The sequence below is a fragment of the Myiozetetes cayanensis genome, unplaced genomic scaffold (assembly GCF_022539395.1).
Source record: "Myiozetetes cayanensis isolate MyiCay16 unplaced genomic scaffold, myiCay2020 scf3, whole genome shotgun sequence".
In the NCBI taxonomy this organism is placed as follows: domain Eukaryota; kingdom Metazoa; phylum Chordata; class Aves; order Passeriformes; family Tyrannidae; genus Myiozetetes; species Myiozetetes cayanensis.
Genome location: NW_026087521.1, coordinates 39,670,624 through 39,691,039, shown reverse-complemented (window position 1 = coordinate 39,691,039; position 20,416 = coordinate 39,670,624). Strand labels below are relative to the sequence as shown.

The 20,416-nt window shown below is 34.8% G+C and overlaps 1 protein-coding gene across 1 annotated transcript in view; it reads right to left on the bottom strand.

Moving 5' to 3' along the window:
• Positions 1-5,340: 5,340 nt before the first annotated feature.
• The window catches only part of OTOGL (otogelin like), a 93,936-nt gene continuing 78,860 nt past the window's right edge, over positions 5,341-20,416 (bottom strand). The window contains exons 52-58 of the mRNA XM_050324827.1: positions 19,963-20,026; positions 18,855-19,033; positions 18,401-18,505; positions 17,138-17,257; positions 15,496-15,541; positions 11,391-11,470; positions 5,341-8,953 (exon numbers count right to left, since the gene is read on the bottom strand). Of these exons, the coding sequence (XP_050180784.1) occupies positions 8,753-8,953; positions 11,391-11,470; positions 15,496-15,541; positions 17,138-17,257; positions 18,401-18,505; positions 18,855-19,033; positions 19,963-20,026 (795 nt within the window). The 3' untranslated portion in view covers positions 5,341-8,752. The remainder of the gene's footprint in view (positions 8,954-11,390; positions 11,471-15,495; positions 15,542-17,137; positions 17,258-18,400; positions 18,506-18,854; positions 19,034-19,962; positions 20,027-20,416) is intronic.

Genomic DNA, 20,416 nt, shown 5'->3' with positions numbered 1-20,416 from the left:
CCAGTTCTGGGCCCCTCAGTTCAGGAAGGATGTCAAAGTGCTGAAGCAAGTCCAAAGAAGGGCAACAAGGCTGGTGAAGGGACTGGAGTCCTATGAGGAAAGGTTGAGAGAGCTGGGGTTGTTCAGTCTGGAGAAGAGGAGGCTCAGGCTCTTCCTGAAAAGAGGTTGTAGCCAGGGAGGGTTTGGGTTCTTCTCCCAGGCAACCAGCAGTAGGACAAGGGGCACAGTCTTAAGACTGGATGTGGCACTTAGTGCCATGGTCTAGTTGACATGGTGGTGTTGGGTAATAAGTTGGACCTGATGATCTCAGAGGTCTTTTCCAACCTAAGTGATTTTGTGATTCTGTTTCAAATTCTTACACAGGTCTAGACAAAAGCCTTCTGTATTTTTGATACTATCTCTTTGATAACTTTGCCTGCCTTTGAAAGACTTTGGATTAATATTTCAGAAAAGCAGGTTCCTCCTCTATTTGAATTTCATTTGGAATCAGAAATTTACGGGCTTTTTCTATCTAATAGAATCTGAATCACACCTCTCAAATTCAGATAAATTGGTGCATGTGATGCCAATCCATACCATATAGCATTTATAAAAGATGCAGTTCTCTCTTCTATGTTCTATTTTTATTTTCTTTATGAATTGAGATGACAAATGCCATCATTTAGCAATCAACTCAAAATGTAGTTCAAAAAAACTAAACAGAAATAAAAATCAAATAGGAATACCTAGGACACTAAAATAAAAGTTAGGAGTTTTATTATTGTATTACTTTGTGTTGTCCTCTAGAGTAATCTTCCATGCCCAAAAAAAAACCCAAATCACAAACAAAATAAATAAACAAAAAACCCACACATATAAAAAGCAAAAACATTCAGCTTTTTTCTTTTTTTTTTTTTTTTGAAATACAACATACCCTGGAACTCAGTTATCTTACCATAACTTCCTTTAACTACTGACAAACTAACATAATTATAAATCTATCAAGATTTAATGCTCAGAGTTTGGATTGTACTTTTTGAAGTATATACTTTATAAAGGTTATAAAGCCATTAACCTCTATAAATTCTTTAGAAGAGGTTACATAAAACCACTGGGATGAACTGCCACACTAGACCAGTAATAATGACATGAACACAGGTGATTTGAGGAACAGTTTTTCTCAGAAAGTTGCAGGCCTTTAATTGACAGGTGTATAGCTGACTTGTGTTCCCTGTAAACTATCTACTGCAGAGAATCCAAAAGGTAGGAAAATCTGTTTTTAAAGATAAAAAATATATATTTGGCAATAATTGAATTAACTGTTTAAAATAATTTTCCACCATTAGCAATAATGTATGCTATTTTACTGTACATAAATACAAGCTCCTTAGACCTAAAAGGCGAGAACCACATTTTCAAGTGTACACAGAAATTGTTCTATACTTATATCCAGTGAGAGGGATTTAAAATGTCTCTTTTTGTTGTCAGCACCTTTTCAGTAATTTTTAGGCCCTTGTCCAAAGACTGCAGCAATTTAAAAAAGAAAAAAAAAGCATTATTAAATTGAGCACAAATACCTAAGGTTCAAATCTATTTTCAGGTTAGCTACACATCAACCAGGAGACCTAAAAAAACCAAACGCTTATTGACTTCTGCTATCGACCACTTCTCAAACCAAGACTCAAGTAGGCTTCTCAGTCTGAAAAAAAGGCACTTGAGGGAAAATACAGCAGAGGTCTTAAGCAGCCAGAATTGAGCGGGGATTGATTTTCATTTTCTCTTCAAGTACAAGCACTGTGAAGGATGAAGCACAGCTGGCATGCTCCAGATTCAATGCAAAGAAAAACAAAACAAAAACAAAACAAACAAAAAAAAGTGGGAGGGCAGTTCTTCCCAAAAGGGTAGTTCTTCACAAAATAAATAGTTTATCTGACAAAGCTAAAACAAGTAATAAAAGTTTCAAGGGGTGTCAGAGAAGGCCCATTGATTTTCATAGAAGAGAACTACACTGAAGCTCACAAAATGCACTGCAAATACATCCATTTCAAGAAGTCCTTAAGCTGCAAATGGTGGGAAATTAATACAGTATAGGTAATTCTCATATGCTACTCTTACAGTCCTCCCCAAAGATCTGCTTTTTACCACTATCAGAGGTATGATATTAAACTCACTGAAGTTTTTACTTCATCCCATACCTGTTTAAAAGGTGACTTAAAGATGCTGGGATCTCTTATTTCTTCTGGGGAACAACATTAAACCCAAAGTAGCAGGAAATAAAAGAGATTAAGGACCACAAAAGAGCTTCTAACAATTTAAATAGAAGGAAGACTGGGAATGTTCAGTAGCACTAAGTAAGAGCTCCCTGTGACTGCTAAAACAACAGAAAAAAAACCCAGTCCAAATCGCATACCACTTATTTTCAACATTCAATTACAATAGCTATCCACCTTCAAAACACAGAGCATTTCTCTTACCTTAAATAAACATTTTAATAAAATCAGAAGAAGAATTGCTTGATCCATAGAGAAAGAAATGTTATAAGTCCCAGTGTCCTGAAGTGCATGAATCGCCACAGCTTCAAAGCAAAATCATGTTAGGATATCTAAGACATAAGGGAAAAATGGATACACATATTTATACTTCACATGGATGCAGCACCAGCCAATGGTGGGCCAGAGATTTGTGTGTTTCATCTGGCCCTGCCTTTTCCCAAGCCTCATATCAAGTTTCCTGAGATCAAAAGGCCTTCCTTTAACTTCACTGAACTGTGGATGTGACTGCTGTTTGTAGTCATTTAAAAACCACTCAGTGTAAAAAATGTCAGGCTTTTTTTCAGTTTTTATGTGATTACCAGATCAAAATTCATTAAAATCAGCGAAACCCCTTACTTACTTTTCTCCAGACTCTGATTGTTTTCTACAGTACACATTTCTAGGTAGTTGTCCCTTTGTCAGTGTTTAAAATAAGTCTTAAAACACTTTTCCATGGAAGCACTAAGCACAGCTGCAGAGCCCATTGACACATATTATGATCTTACAGAGGTCCCACAAAAAGTTACCAACAAAAAAATCTATAAACAAAGAATAGACAAAAATGAATAGTAGTAGGACCACTGATCTATTTTACTGATCTATTCAGGTTCCTGAACAAGAACTCAGCTCAGAAAAATATATTGGGTGACATCCACCTTTGGCCAGATGTGAAGCAGCAATTTCAGTTAAACTTACCTCAGTGTCATTCCCAGTGCCCTAATCCTCCCCAAAATTAACCTTTTTAATAGAAAATTGGCTGGTTTTGCACTGTGTTCTTTGAAATTAAATTAGTTTAATAAGATTATAAAAATTGTTAACTAATTATAGAATAAATAAAAATCAGTACCACTGGATATATGTATCATAAAAATGAGCAATACTCATTATTTACTGTGTATTTTCCTAGGTGTTATCATCACATCATATTTCTGTGTTGAGGTAGTATCTTGTTTTTCAGTGTTCCTGATTTTTACTAAAACTGTATCCAACTGAACTGTGAATTGTCAAACAAGGAATACAATTTTTAACTAAAGCTTTATTTAGAACTTGTAGTAAACAAGGCAGGCTTACTCTCACCAGAAAAATACCATTTTGGAGCTTTTGTGTTACCCAGGCTCAAGGACACACACAGCAAATGAAAAGCTGCTGCAATGAAACCCCTGATCTCAAAACACTGAGTCAATCTCCCTCTCTGAGAAGCACACACATACAGAGCACTCACAGTGTAATCACCTGAGTGCTATTTTAGCTATCAATGACAAGAGTAAGCTGCTGCCTATTCAGCTGTTTTGCAAAGCAGACATACTCAATTTTTTTTCCCAGAGAAATCTGTAGTCATTGAGCACAAAGGGAGGTTTTATTAACAAAGCAATTTTCAAGACACCAGCAGAAGCCCTCTCTGCATTAACCTCATCAAATTAAGTGAGAATGCACATTCCACCTTAATCAAAAGAACACTCCCCAAAACACAACCAGTTCCCTTTTATTCAGCATTTCCAGTGATTAAGTTTTAGCATCATCCACTATTGCTTTTCTCCAGAATGCAACATCAGTACAGAAGCAGCTCTTCAAGTTCCCTCATACAAAAACTAGTTGTGAAAGTAGAAACTACATGTATAAGACATTTATTCAGACTACCTCCTTGCAGTAAGATTCTCAAATCTTGGATCTTAGGGAATATTTTATCACTGACTTCAATAGTTATATGACCATCTATTTGGTGTATGTGTAGGATTATTTTTCCGAATAGGCAAAAATTACAGTTCTTAAATGATCAGTATGTGGCTTGTAAGATCTGGTCAATGTATCATATTTTCAATCACTTACAGTCCATTGTCCTTCAGCTCTGAATATATCTTTCCACCCTAAGCTGTGATGACCTTTTAATGATAATGGATAGACAATTTTTGAAGTTTCCTTGTTCTATAGGTAGCTTGCACATTCCACTTGGCACTTAAAGAAAGGTTAAAGAAAATTTAGTACACAATATTATGTACAGACCCTCTCAACCATAACCTTTTCTCAATAAAAACATTTTTTTCTTTTGCATTAATGTTAAGTGCTGAAGTCTATCCTTCAGAAGATTTTTTATGTTCATGTTGTGAATGTGTTGTGAATGTTTTTTGAAAATATATTCCCCAGCATCACCTCAAGGTAATATCTGGTAAAGGATTTGATGGGACAGAACTCAAAAAAATCAGTTCAAGCTAATGTTTTTCATTGCCACAGTATTCTTAAGTGGTACCTTCATGTTTATTTGGCAGCAAGTTTTCACACAAAGTCTCTGAAATAATTGGAAATTCAATTTTTCCTTTGAATTCTTATAAAAGGAGAGATGGAAGAAAAAGAGATGAGATGACAAGAGCTATATAGAACCAATGAATAATAATAATTAAAAAAAAAAATATCCAGGCTATGGATCAGCAGTGCAGAAGGTCAAGAGAAAAAAGTGTCAGGAAAAATGGTGAAGAAAGAGAGAAAGGAGAAGAAGGGGGAAAGAAGCCACATCTGAAATGGTGCTTTGTCACCGCTTAAGCACTGTGAACAGCACAGTGACCATTGACCATTTTTAACCCCAGAGTGTGTTTCTGTAATACCTCTGCCTTTCAGTATATTATGTGGCTTGTAACTATGTTCAGATATGAAACTTCAGGCCTGATCCTGCCTGGAAATATCACCAATGCACAGGTTCATATATTTGGGAAGAGCTTTGCATGCAACGTGGAAGTAAATCAAGTAAATGTATTACGTTTTACTTCTTATATTTAGTATACAGATTTGGCTAGCTAAAAAAGGAGAATATTAGGAGCCTATAAAGTTATACTCTCAGATTTTATTAATGAAAATACACAATATGTGGCTTAAACCTAAATTTAAAAGCTTTGCTTCAAATTCTATTTGCATATTAGGGCAAGAGTTGGTCTTAACAAATGGGCTGGTAATAAGGCAGTGAAATTACAGCAGTCAAATATAAATAATATGGGCAAAGACTTACCATTTTACAGAGGCATATTCAGGTACAATCTGATTTTAAGTATAGACATATATTTATGTAAATCCCTAAAATATCTGCATAGTTTATGCATAAGCCTTTATATTGTAGAACTTCTGCAAGCACAGGTAGAAGAAAGCAGTGGCAATGTAGGAATGAAGGGCTTGTGGAAGCAGCTACAAATGGGAGAAATGACAAGGCATGGCAGGACTGCAGCAGGACTGCACTCCATCACACACACTTCTCCCCTGCTCCTCTCATTTTTCAGTGACAGTGTGGGAGCTTCAGAAGGATGCACTCCCAGCCTTTCTCTTAGAAGAGCAGAAATTATTGGAGTCTTAGTTCCAGAGAGAGTAGGAGGGAGGGAATTCTGTGTTCATTAAAGCTCTTTTAGTCAATAACAAACAGACATTAATTTTCATATTTAACTAAGATTCAAGTTGGCTCAGCTTTCCAAAGCAGCTCACAAGACACCTGTGCATACAGGGTTACAATTTAAGGCAGGAATGCAGAGTTGAAGAGAGATGAGAAAACCAAAACAGAAGAACAAACTGTATCTGTGTCTGTGTTTATATTTAACTTGCAGAAAGAGGAAACATTTGGAGCAGAACAGTCCTGCCACACTGCAGGCTCATTCAAACCTTCTATCAGTTGCAAGGCCTGCAAAGGTTAGTTCACGAGTATATAAAATTTGTGCCAATGTCATCTTCATGGAGGTAACAGTGGTGGGTTGGCTGTCTAGGAAATGGTTCATGGCTTTCAATAGGTGTTCACTTTCTGACCAGGCCAAAGCAGCCCAAGTCTGAAGTTTAATTGTAAAATGAAAGGCAACGTTAGAGCATCCTATCCAGCTGCACTGAAGATGTATGATTTTGCTGTAGGCTTCAGTCCCTACTGATCATTGCATTTTAAAAAACAAAATTAGGTAAGTGGGAAAAAAATATTCTAATACCATTTTAATATCATTACAGGTTGTCACGAAGTTAATTTTAAACATAACTGCTTTTTTAATTTCCAGTTTTGCCTGAGATTTTGCATTAGCATTCACTTTTAGTGGCAAAGGTAAATTATTGCATCAGCACTGATTTATTATCACTCTGCAAAATAATGCTTGTTAAATTCTTTTTAATTACAAATACAGTTCTAAAACTTAGAAAAGCACATGGCTTATAAAAAGTACAACTGTTCAATCAAAACACATAAAGTGTTCAGTGATTATATAGCAAGAAATGCTGTATTGCAAGAGATTCCTTTTTATCAAATGCTAAATTCATTAAGAAGTTTTGGGCCAAACCCTCTTAATGCAAATATAGGATTCCTATCTCTATGTTAAAAAATCAAAAGGCTCTAAGGATATATTTTTCTATTAAAAGTTGTCCTTTTAATTTTCTCTACAAGTAAATAAACTATGGCTATGACTATGATTTAAATTCTGTTTCTCGCCCACATGAAAAGTTTCTGTACACAAATTCTTGCGGCAGTATTGGGGAACATTTTGGTTCTAGGCCCTGGTATCTAATACAACTTGAAATATCTGCCATATAAATCATAAAAATGTGCAAATGAAGCATATGTTTTCTCAAAGCGTCACTTTATTTTGATCACTGAGTTTATCGTTATTTCTTTATAGTGGCTAAATATTTTACTGATAATACAATGGATTCTTCCTTAATTTTTAAACCAAGTCGCTATTTTTAAGGATATGGATGAGTAGATGAGTCTCGTTAGTAAAGACAGATTTCCCTAGATAAGCTATTTTTCTTTATAAACCATCAAACTGAATATAACAAAAATTTAAAGATTTGTCACACAAAGTAGCAAAATAGCCTCGGGTTTTAAAGGGGTTTTCAAATTTTATACTACTTATTTTTCATTGCAATAACCCCTGCGATAATCCAAGCTTTTTGTAAGTAAATGATAATAGCTTGAATTTATAACTGTTTGTCAAAAGGTTTCAGACTTTTAGACAAGAATTTTAATTCTGAATCAATTTTGATTATAAGGAAAATACTATTCATACTTTAAACCATTTTAATTCAGTGAGTTTATAAAGCAAAGTAATCTCATAAAAACAAACTCAAAATTGTATCCTTAATTTTTAAGAGAAGGTTATATAATATGTTTAATAAAGGGGAGATTACATTCAGCCTAAGGTGCTGAATCATGGACATTCACAGCTTGATTGAGCATGAATAACTCACCTAAGCCCTTCAAAACATTTATTTTACCTGATTTTTTTTTTCCTGGACTCAAAAATTGTGAACTGTAAATTCAGTAAATAGTCCAAATCTCAGTATTTTTTTTTAAAAATGCATTTTATAAAAATATACTGAACACAAATCTTCAGACTGGAAACCTATTATGACTAGTTACAATGTTCTGGGTTTTTTTAATAAATATATATACATATAATCTTACTCTATAGCTAGTAGAGAGCCAATTTCTTTTCTGTGAAAAATGGAAATAAAATAGAATTTTTCATACCATAAACAGCTTTAGATATTTTTAATAAAGGCACAAAATCTTAAAATCTTCAGCCTTTGCCTGGTCATGCTTCATATTTATAATATACATAAAAATTAAATATATGTCTAAGGTTTAAAGGTATTATTACGATTCTGCTGTGTACTCTGAAGATTTCCTGCAAGTACTTACAGATCATAGTCGTGTTGTTTCTCAGTGACTTACAGTGTAATCAGAGTACAATCATTGATTACAGATTAGTGGACAAAAGATAGATTTTTAAGCAAGAAAAAATGTGTTGCAGTTGAACTCACTGTTTTTTAAATAAATTAATTCAGTCATTCTCAAAGCTCTAATATGTTCTTTACCCTTTAAACATGGGACCAGTGATAGTTTTCAACTGGAGGTCTCTAAATAAATGAACCATTGAGAAATTCTCAACTTTGATAGGTAGCCATGATCCAAAATTTTAAAACATTGGAAGCACAGACATTAAACCAGCTTTCAACAGCTCATCAGAAAGCCACTAAGTAGAAATAAATGATGGTTACACCTTGTCCAAAAGGATTTATGTTTTTCTTTCTATACATGCCAATATTTTAAAAGACAATTTGAAGAATAACAAACAACATTTTTGCTAAATCTGCAAAAAGTTACATTATAAAGCACAACCGAGGACTTTTTTATATCCCTGCAGAGTACTACAACCATCCATGGTCAAAAAGTCATGTCTGGTGAAAGGAAACTCATTTTATTTCTTCAGTTAAAATTGTATCCACAGCGATGTTCAGTTCCATTGGCAGGAGCAGTCTATAGGCTCCTGAAGGACGTACATAATTTCAGTGCCATTTCCTGAGCAGCGCAGTGGCACAGTCAGATTACGTGTTCCAATTTCTCGACAACATTTACAGAATCTTAAATGGCTATCAATATTGACATTGAAAATTGTTGCGGACGGGCATTTTCCATCACAAGAAGCCACGTTTATCTATGAGTAAAATAAGAACTGAAATTAGACATCTTAAATTTTGTTGCAAAAATATTACATTTCAAACTTCTTTGTGATTAAAACCCAGTTTTACATTTGAGAAGGACCGTTGTCTTAAAAATTGTTTTAACTTCTAAAATTCATTCATTCTAAGTTTAGCCACATTTAAAATATTTTTTTATTAACCTTTTCTTTATTGTTTAATCATGTGTTTTGTCTCAAGCTTGAGCAAACTGGGTACCAAAATCAAATCCTCAGTTTAAAAATTAGTAACTTCTAAACAGCACAGCTGAATCCATGTCCTTTCCATGTTCACTGATGAAAAGTTAAATTCTTCTAAGCAAAATGAAGGGAATTCTATCTTTCTTCTTGAAGGTTCAAGAGGAAAAGCATAGCAATGGAAAAGCTTTCCCCTTTCTTGCTCATATTACTTGTGACTAAGGGCTGTCACTCTAAGAAATATATCTAAAAAGTAGATGCAGTAACAAACCAGCAAGGGCACAGACTGGTTAAAAAATTATATGTGCTCTAGACTGAAGTCGCTTTCTCTCACTACTACATTATTTGAGGAATTTTCTTATCTGATAATCTGACAGAAAAAAATTGTAATTTTTAATTAAAACAAGCAGTGTTAATAGCTGGGAAGTCGAGAACGGTTATACTAGATCTAGTTCTTTATGTGATAGTTTTAGATCTGATTTCTTATGCAGGCAAGACATATGAAAAGTATTTTGATCCACTCCCTTCCAAACAGCCTGTGATGAAATGTGCCATATCCACACAAATTAGTCAAAAAAGTTACTCTGACATCTTTTAAATTTCCTGAAATTTAACAGGGGGTAAAAAAAGACTTTGTCCTAAGCACTAATAATCTCAGTTATTAATTAAAGAAACGTAATCATACTCTGCTCTTTCCAAAGGTTGACAGTATTAATCTGGCTAAAGAACATGTATGTAGTTCCAAAGCAGTCACAGCAGATACCACCATCCGATAGACCAAAATCACACAATTGAAAAAGGGTGCCAGTAGGGGAGCTGGCGAGGAAAGGAATTGGAGCTAAGGGTATGAGTTGGAATTCTGAGGACATGAAAATCCAGAGGTGATGGGTAAGGGAATCGACTGTGCAAAAGCTGTGCAGCCATCAAGGAAATCAGGAGTAAGAAGGTCCTGGGAGAAGGGGGTTGTAATACAAATAGAGGTGGAATGGTGGTGGGTCTTTTTCAAAGATGGGTAGAGAGGGAAGGAAATATGATCTACAATAGAAAGTCATAAAAAGGAAGGCTTCGTTTGTTCTGTCATTCAAGACATGACCTGGCCAACATTCTTGTTGCTCCTCTCTGAATGCTGTAATTCTCCAGCAGTGCAGAAGCTCCACAGCTCCACAGAGCACTCTCATTAGTACTGCAGAACTAAATCATAAGAGACTCTATAATGCATTTGTTTTCACTGCCTATCCATTTTCCTAAATGTTGTAGCTCTTAGTTAGCTTTTCTGTCAGCACAAAAGAAGATATTTTCACATAAGTGGATGACAGGGTAAGGATCTTTTCAACTAGCTTAAAAAAACTATGAGGTTTGACAAAATCTTTCCTTTTAATATTCTTTATTTAGTCAATGGCATGTCTTTATTTTGTAATATTGGTGTCCCTTAACCTAAATTGTACTACAGTTACTAAAGTAACTGTGAAGCTCTTCAGCATCTTCTCTTAACTGGAAAATTACTGTAATTCCATCTATATATTTATACTCCAAATATATATATACTTGCCAAATGGCACTGTTGAACTTCAATCAGTATGCCTTTTAATATGTAATGATATTTTGCCTCTTCCCTAATTACTGTCTATGTTCTTCAACAGAATCTTACCAGAGGCCTTTTGGAAGTCTTGAGATACTTTGTCAAATGCTTCTCTTTTAAGTGCTACATGAGAAATACATTTGCTACTCAGAAATATCCAGGGTTTTGTAGTTGGGGCTACACCAAAGGTGAGAAATAAGATGTCTTAAGCAGACACATAAATAAATGGGATCATGAATTTATGACATGGAGACCCATGCTATGTGCAGGAGAAGACACACAGAGTGTAAAGGTCTTCAAAGGTGCATGGAGCACTGTTTCCATCACATTCTAAGTTGAAACATTTCTAGTTCTCTTTTTGAGTGGGATGGTTTTTTGTGCTGAAAAGTTCAGTGCTTTCATTAGTTACAAGCAATTACAGTGTGTATTTTTCATTTGAAGCCAGATGTTTTTTCAGTAGGAGGGCTCAGTGTTTCAGTCGTAGGAATAGCTAATTTTACTGCATTTATGAGTAGGATAACATTCCTAGGGTGAAAGGTCTGCTTTTGAGGAGACAGCAGCATTTTCTGTTGCTTGTTATTCATTATAACCAAGTTCTTCGTACTTAATTTGGCATGCCACAGGCTCTTTTATGCTTACCGGGCTTTGACTTATACAGTCATTTTTTCTTATGGTTGTTCTGATTGTCATTTTCTGGCAAATTCTTTCTTCCTTTTTGCCTGATAAAATACAGAAAATGCATACTGAATCAATACACCTTTTGTACTGCATTTCCTACTAAAAAAAGTGAAACTATTAACATAATTTAAATAATTATACTTTGTTTTCCTTAATGTACACACAGAAACTATTACTCCTATTTTTTTTTAAATCTAATATATTAGTAAATAGTTCTTGTGCAGAATTATCTGTTTTAGAGCTGGCACATATGAGGCAACAAGTGGCCCAAATAAGCTATCTAGATTTTATAAATATTAAAATATGAATATGATTTTAAATTGCACATATGGCAAGACAAATATAAGCAATGAGGAAAAAAGGTGTCTCCAGTACTTTTGAATAGTATTAGAATTAATTGTTTTATTGCAAATGTTGAATGTAAATAGAATTTTAATTCTGCATTTTAGATAATTTTCAGAACACAACATCGAGAAGGTGAAGCTGTGAATGTGATTACACTGATGCTGTTTTGCAAGTTTAAAAAATAAATATAATTACATCATTTTAATATATTTTTGAGAGAGATGTCCTTCAAGGAATCTTTGAAAGAGAGAGATGCACACATTTGCTAAATATGGTGCACTTTTTATCACTAGATTTGAAGCATGTAGCACTGAGTCAGCATACAGGGCTAGGATTAGGGAAATGCTAAATTTTTATGTACAATCTGGGAGATATTGATAGGAGTTGTTTCCTTTTATTTGAAAAATAAAACCATAGAGTGCAAAGACATTTTTAACATACTGAAAAACTAAAACCATAATTTTTCATGCTGCACTCCATATTAGACTGTTATTACTATCAGTGTAACAGAAGTTAATTAGATCTCCTATTTCAATTTCTATCAAAATCATGTATTAGTTTTGCTGTGGAACCATTCTGGATATCCAGCATATAAAATAATTAGCACTATTCAGCAGAGTTTCTCAACCTTCCACACATGCTTTCATGGTTGGTTGTACATAAAAAGAACAACTCGTCTGTTCCCCAGAAGCTTTTGAGCACTTTTATAAGATAATTGAGCTCTGAGTAACCAAGATATTCTGCAGCCACAGCTCCACTGAGTATTTAAAAATTAGGTTTGCTGCAGAGTACAGCTAGATTTTAATCTGTGCATTCAGAGTAAAACAAGATTATGTTACTGAATTAGCAAACTGCTGTACGATTGAAGCTGTTAGCCCATGATATCTCTCTTTTCCTTCCTCAGAAACACTTTAGAAAAAGTTCTGTGATCTTTCCATCAGAAAGTGTTTGCCAGCATGAGTACATGCTGGCAAATGTAGACATATGCAATCTTTGTATTGCTACAAGTCATGTAGAGATATATACGACATTTCAGCATATAAAGTGCTGATGCCTAATGAAGCTGCTATACTTTTCTCTCCCCAACCCTGAACTGTAAAGATCTGCATTCAATATCAGATGTGTTTTGTTATTCACTCCGTATTTCAGTAATGAGTTTCTGTGACTTACCTATCCTAAAAAGTGAAGAATTATGAGTGTAATGCAACAGTTCTGTAACATTCTGTATTTTCTGTGTAAAAAGTATATATTACCATGTGGTTGCAATTATATGTTTCAGCCCCACCCTCAACATTTTCCTAACTGTGTAAAACATATTATTTGTGACAAAGAAGAAATACAGTATAAATCCATATCTGCAAAGGTGAGACCAGACAGTAACAGACACTCTTGCTCTACTTTAAGACCAAAAAAAATTACATCAATAATTTCAGAAACCTGGGATCAGATTTAGAATCTCTTGGTAACCGTATTCAGAATTATGATTTTGTTTTTTACATTTTATAGTACCACTACCCTGTAAAGTAAATTCATGTGACAACACAAATTTCAGCAAGAGCAGGAGGAATAACCATAAATGGATGAACCTAATTCTGACAGGTGTTGAGCAGTGAACCTTAACCAGGCTTTAGAAAACCACTGACTGGGGAGGCGAACAGAGGATCAGCATCTCTCAGTATCAGTCCCAGAACCATTAACTGCATAGTAACATTTACGGATGATGACAGCTATGACACATATATCAAGTACTGCTTACACTATTATCAAAAAAAGGAAAATACAGTATTAAAAATAATACCTGGTTCACAATTAATACTATCAGTAGGCACTACTGGATTAATGGCAAAGGGTAATAGACCCAATCCAGAACCTGGCAGAATCATTAGGAATAGAAGATTCTCATGAAATAAAAACATTTCTGTATAAATGACATTTCATTAATTCTTACACTGCCAACTGCAATATTTTCTTTTAATAAAAGATGATGAGCTTTCCTGTTAGTCTTCTACAATTTAGAAACCCCACAGCTGCTTCAAGTCTCACTAAAGATGGCCTAAACTTTATTACTCTCCTGATTAACACAAAACTGGAATGATGCTTACTTTTAAACCAAACTTTTGCAATAACTCTCTCTATGGCAAGGTAAGAATTAAATATACGCACTCACTTTGCATGCATCAAATCAAGCTCTTTCAGAAAAGTTATTTGTCCCCATTAAAACCCCAAGGTGTTGCAAGCTCTATTTATAAGTACTCTTCTTAACTGCTTCACCACAGGGCACATGCTTTTAGTTAAAAATAAAACAAAATAAAAATAAAATAGCATATAATTGTTTGAATTATATCTGGGGTTTTTAGCAGCCACCTCAGCAAGTATTTCTGAAGTATAACAATGGCCACAGAATATGGCCAAAATTATAAATCTTCTTGATCAAAAGAAAACAAATAGTCAATAATTTTTAAGACTAAGTTTCTAAATAAAGCCAACCTAATTTTGAGGGAAAGTTAAATATTTTTAACACAGTTTATCTCATGAGAGAATGAATACTGTCAGTAAGATCGTAGCACAATTTGGTGTGTTACTTCTCTATGGTGGTTCTCATTAAAAAATGTACTATATTGTATTAAAATACCCTTTATTGTCTACATTTTGTATACAATAGAATACCAATATTTACAGTTCACTTTTTAAGACTAGCATAAGTTGGTATTGTTCTGTATTAGATAAAGATCAATATTCCTTTTTTTCACCAAATTATATAAAATACATTGCATTTAGTTTTATGTAATAACTGTGTAATATATGGTTATAAGTCTGTGACTTGCTAGTCAATATTATTAAGTAAATGTTTGTCTACAAAAATGACAAAAACTAATTGGCTCATATATTTTTACTCTAATGTTGAAGACAAAAATGGCCAAAAAGGAGGGGGAGGATTTTCCGAAATGTTGAACATGTTCTTGCTCTACACAATTAGTTTTATACAACAGTGGGGGCTTTATATATAGATAATTATATACCTTGATAATAAAATTTTCTTAGTCAAAATTGCAGCAAAAATCAGTTTGTTCTCAATCAACTTTTAAAATTGCATAAATTATGAAATCTTTATGTCAACCTGAGTCAAATTTCATCATATTTAAAGTTAAACACTCAGAAAATGTGTATGTATTCCCAGCTATTAAAAAGTTCATTTTATATGAGTTGCTATCTTCACTATTACTAGAACTTTTCCTCATTTGGGATTTTAAAAAAAGTATTCCAGTATTTTGGCTCTTGAAAATACGTATTAGGGTTACAGAATAAACCAGTAGGTTTGAAGACACATCGCAAAAATGTCACTGAATTAGGAATCAATTTTAGGGGGGGGAAAAATCCTTATCTTTTATGGTGAAAATCATATAGGCAATATTTTACAGCCATCTAAGCAATAAAGAGAATTTGTTCATTATTTTAATTGAGATAGCTTTTAATCTTCCATGGGTTATAATTTGAGAGATTTGGTTATACTCCAGAACAATAATGTTAAAAATCACCAAGTCAGCAGCCAAACGAAGCAATACGTTTTAATAGGAGTAGTTAGGTAACTACGACACTTCTTATGTGATTTGCAGGGGGACTGCATGCTTTCTCCTTCTTTATCTCCCAGCAACCTAGGTTAAAAAACAAGCCCTCCAAAATCAAAGCCAAACTAGCACATATTGCAGCCTCCATCACTTACAGGTCTTGCAGCAGCCATCATTATACGTCTGCACAATTCCTCCATTCTAGGAAAATAAAAGGAGAATATAGCAAAAACACTGTGCTTGATGCAAAGGTAAATTGTATCTCAAGACATTCCCTGTTTTGAAGATGCTCATCTAATAAAAAGTAGTATCACTGAAATGAAGAAAATTACACAGATATGTATCAGCTGAAGGTTTGGTTCACAAATTCTTTGCAACCTTTGAGATTGAAAATGAACTCATCATTGCTGACAAGTTCAGTGGTGTTTAGTTGGCATCTCCTTTGAAAAAATCACTTAATTTCTATAAGCATATTTTTATATCATCCACTACTATCTGTTTCCCCATAACTGAGACTTATCAGGATAGTTTAAAAAATTCACGTGTGTAGCCCGGAACTGCATATCAAGCAGTCAACAGACCATAAATAGAGCTCTTAAGATAACAACAGAAAAAAGACATTTTTCAGTTTCTATCTTTTCATGGGAGCATACTTTTTTTATCTTATTAAAGAAAAATCACTGAATAAGTTGTTCAAGGACTTCTGAGCACTTAGACACTTGAATCTATATTCATGAATGATCCTGAGATGCCTGGCTGAAGAGCTTTCTTCTCAGCTACTGGTTTAAGTCTATGTTCAACATCTCTGAAAAACAGGTCAGACTGACTCAAGAAGTTAATTTTAGGTCTCCATTCTTTATAATCTTAACCATTATTACTAAGGAAAGATCCTAATAATGGTGTCAAAATGGTTCCAAGGAAGAAACTCAAGCATCAAGTCAAAGTAGTACAGACACTAATTTTACATAGTGTACCTTCTTCAGAATTGGAAAAAATAGGAACTTTTTTAAACAAATGCAATGGATAAGTAGGACGTGTACTAAATTCATGATCTGTAGTCAAGGCAACAATGGTACTTACCCTCTCTCTATATATATTTATTATTATTTGTAGCTTATATTAAATATATGGTGTACTGCAAGTGCAAGAATTATAAGAAGTATTCTAAAGTTAGAGAAGTATTAAATTAGAAATTAAACTGTAAACAAACATGCAGTGTATGCGAAGAACACATGTTCTTCAAAGCAGTTTATATTTACATTTTTAGATATATGATGTAGGTAGATACCCTCTCATGTGATAGATATTTTTTTATTATTTTATAATAAAAGGTTATTTTAAGAGATAATAAAATTTACATATACTCTGTCATCTTCCTAATCTTTGCACAACTTAATGAATTTTTTAATATAGCCAACTTTTATATGAAGCATTTCTGGATTGCTTGGTGTGATTTATTTTGTCTATGTTCACTACGAACTTGGCTAAGTGTTATTCTCAACTAAAGTAAGACACAGTGATTAGCACCTTATGTAGTGGTATGTTAAGAATTTTTCCAATTCCACAATATTTTAAAAGCAGTCATCAAGACCCAAACCAAATTTTTATACTGCTCACAGATACTTTGTCAGTTGAAAAGTCAACAGGAGCATAGGAAACAACTGCAAATTGCTGGTTTACATGTTTTTACTTACCACTTTTTTCATTTAAAGGAACTACATGAGCTATCCATGCGTTGTCAAGTGTAAGCCAAACTCCAGAGCAGTTATTGTCACTTACCTCACCCAAAGTACAAACCTTTGTACACTCAGTGTCATTAAACGGGGGGCAGACAACACTTGACCCCAGTATGATAGCCCCTGCAGTAGTCTTCTCACATTTGTAGTTGGTGCAGTTGGAGCTCCAGGTGCTTCCTTCCTGAGTATATGAACCAAAGCCATTGTCAGGAAAGCCAAAGCATCTCAGCTTAATCTACAACTTCAAATGTCTGTAAAAGTGGTGCCCTCATGCTGTAGTACCTACTGGAGTGGAAAGTCTTGCATACCACCCAGAGGTGACAAGGGGAAAGTGAGGTGGCTCTCCCCCAGCTGGCCTGGGGGATTCGGGAAGAGTTAAAGTTAGCAGGAACCTTTGTTCAGGGGAGAATTACGCCCGGACCCGGAAGTTGTAACAATATGGTTTTCCGGTAAAATGTGCTGAACACAGCAAAATATGTTTCGTGACATGTGCAGTAAGCACTTATATAACACCGTTAGTGGCCAATGGAAGAATATTTATGTATGTGGGAACCAGTGGAGAGTTGACATGTGTAGCCTAAAAAGTGTATAAAAGTAGCAGACATCATGCAATAAAGTGTTCCAGCCTCTGGATCCACAAGGGTTTTGTGTCGTGTCCCGCCTCAACCACGACAGGAAAGGCCATCCTCTAACTACCAGTGGCTAATCCTCCCTGGAGCCATGGTTCTATTCTCCAGCACGCTGCTCAGCAGGGGTGTCCTAGTGCAGAATTAAAGGGTTCTGTGCCAGTTAAATAGTTTCATTTGCTCTGAAAGCAATGGGAAGTGTGAACCACGTTATGGCCACATCTAAACTTCCAGGTATGTCCATTCTGAAATACACCATCAAGATTCTGAACCCCAGTGCTTCAGTTTGCACTCTTCCTTTTCGTAGTGACCAGAATGAGAAGAGTTGCCCTGAGAAGAGGGGGACATAGGAGTCCCGATGTGGACTCAGAAGCTCCCAACACATCTAAATCACAGTATATGCCTTAAAGTTACAATTTGAACCCTTGCCTGCACTTGGAGCATATCCAACCTTAAGTAAATTATAAAATTTACATATCTTTATAGAAAATGTTACAAGCAAAAAAATGAAAAAAGTGAAATCACAGGTCTTTAAATAAACCCGCTGTCTTCCTATCGTACACCATAAATAGTCTCTAAGTCTGTAAACAGCAGTAAGGAGGCATGAAGCAAGACTGACAGCATGAGTTAACTAAGAAATTACTGTCAGACACCTGTATTATTATAGTTACTTCCTATCTCTGTCCAAAGACACTTACCTCATACACAATAAGTGTTCCATTCTCCGTATGAAAAGAGCAGGACACGTTTTGACACACACCACAACAAGTATGGTGACTGAAGGAAGGAATATATATTTGATGCTGAAAAGAAAGGAAAGAAAAAAAACAAGCAAGTATTTTTAAACATACAGGATAAGGAAATTCTTTAATTTCTAAAACTAAAAATACCAAGAAAAAAATATACAGATGGATGGATGGGTGGATGCGTGGATGGGTGCATGCATGGAAGGATGGTCAGATATGTTTATGCATGCTGCTAGAAACTGCCTCTAAAAATAATCCTGTAGACACAAGACACACATCATCACTCTTAAATTCTCATATTCTTGCTGAGTTAACAGGATTAATAAAAGTTTTCACTAAAACTTTTATCCTAATTGTGCAGTTGTGCTCACAAATTGCATCATTCCTGTATTTTAAGAATACTGACAGCTTCACATTGCTGGGAACAGTTCATCATTGTGAAATGCATGGCATTGTATCCTGTGTTCTGATCCTTTTCTTGTAAACACTGTACAGTGTAACAAAGGTCTCCATCCAAGTACTGAATTACTGACTGTCCAGGATTCAGTACTGTGACCTCTTGGAAGATGCACACATCATCCTTCTCTAAAATGAAAAGAAATAAATGTTACCAGAGAGGGACAAAAGAAATCATCAAACAAATTAACAGAATCACTGGTAAGACAAAAGTAGGGCAAAGTCCTGTGCACTGCAGAAGTATTCTAACTTTTAGACTTGATTGTTTGTGGGTTTAATTATTAAAAAGAGGGGGAGGAAGTATAAAACAACTTAAGAAAATGCTACAAAATGCAAAACTGCCTAATATTGATAGTGTTCCTACAATGAAAGTAAAAAAAAAAAATTTGTTGTTCTTACTTTTAAAGTGTTTTAATATTTAACATTCAACTATTCTGCACATTACAAAATGTAGTCTTTCTGTCAATAAACTAGTATGTCTCCAATTACCTGTAGGCCAGTAATCTGCTCAAGCTGTACCATAAATGTGTGCTTTGTTCCCTGAGGCAGTTTAGCCTGGGCTGCTGTCAGGACTGCAGCATACCACAGTGCAAGTGCAGCTGAAATCCAGTCTACCGTGGGGTAGCTGAGCGAGGGAAGGGAGCAGAGATCTCATCTTAAGACCGGCTACCTACTCGTGTGCTGGCTGAACAGGTCTGTTGCTCTGGTGTGAGATGTTGTGTCATTTGTGCTTGAAAGTGGATTAGGAGCAGTTGCATTGCTCACACTCAGCTGCACTTCACAATATGCTTTCCATTTGCCCCTCACATGAGAGACTGTACCTGACTCTGAAAGCAGGGGCAGTTTTACAACACTCCTACACCCTTCAAGAATAGGCACAAAATGGATGGGCTAGAAGACAAAGCCTCATTTTCCAGAAAAAGAGTATAACTGCATAACTGGGTAGACACACACCAAATCAAGACAAAGAGAAGGTTACTATGGTTCTATTTCTGCTTTCTTTGCATGCCTTTTCTGCTAAAAACTAAAACACAACAACAAAGAATATGAAAAATTACCACAAATGTAGTGAGTGCATCCGCAAGCACTGGAAATGCTACTATCTATTTTTTTAACTTCTCCCTAGGTATAAAAAGATAAAAGTTTGCAAATTCATGCACAATTACATGTAGTGCTAAGCAGACAATTTTCCCTAAAAATGTAAAATATTACTTTTATCACTTCTACCCCAGGTTTCACAAACAAGAAAAATTGTAATGTACTCAAGAAACAGTAGCACATTCAGAGTTATTCAATGTATTTTTCTCTTTAAACAAAAAACCACTTCATTTTCTGAACAAGTGCATAAGAGCAGCTGAGTAAATAAAAAGCACTTTTTTCCTGAGATACAGAGTTATTTCAATAATACACATATTAGTAAAAGATTGCCTTCTAAGAATTTACTTCCAAAAAATAAGTGAAATTCAAATTTAAAACTCCTGACTAGACTTTATGTTATGCAGTCTTCACATA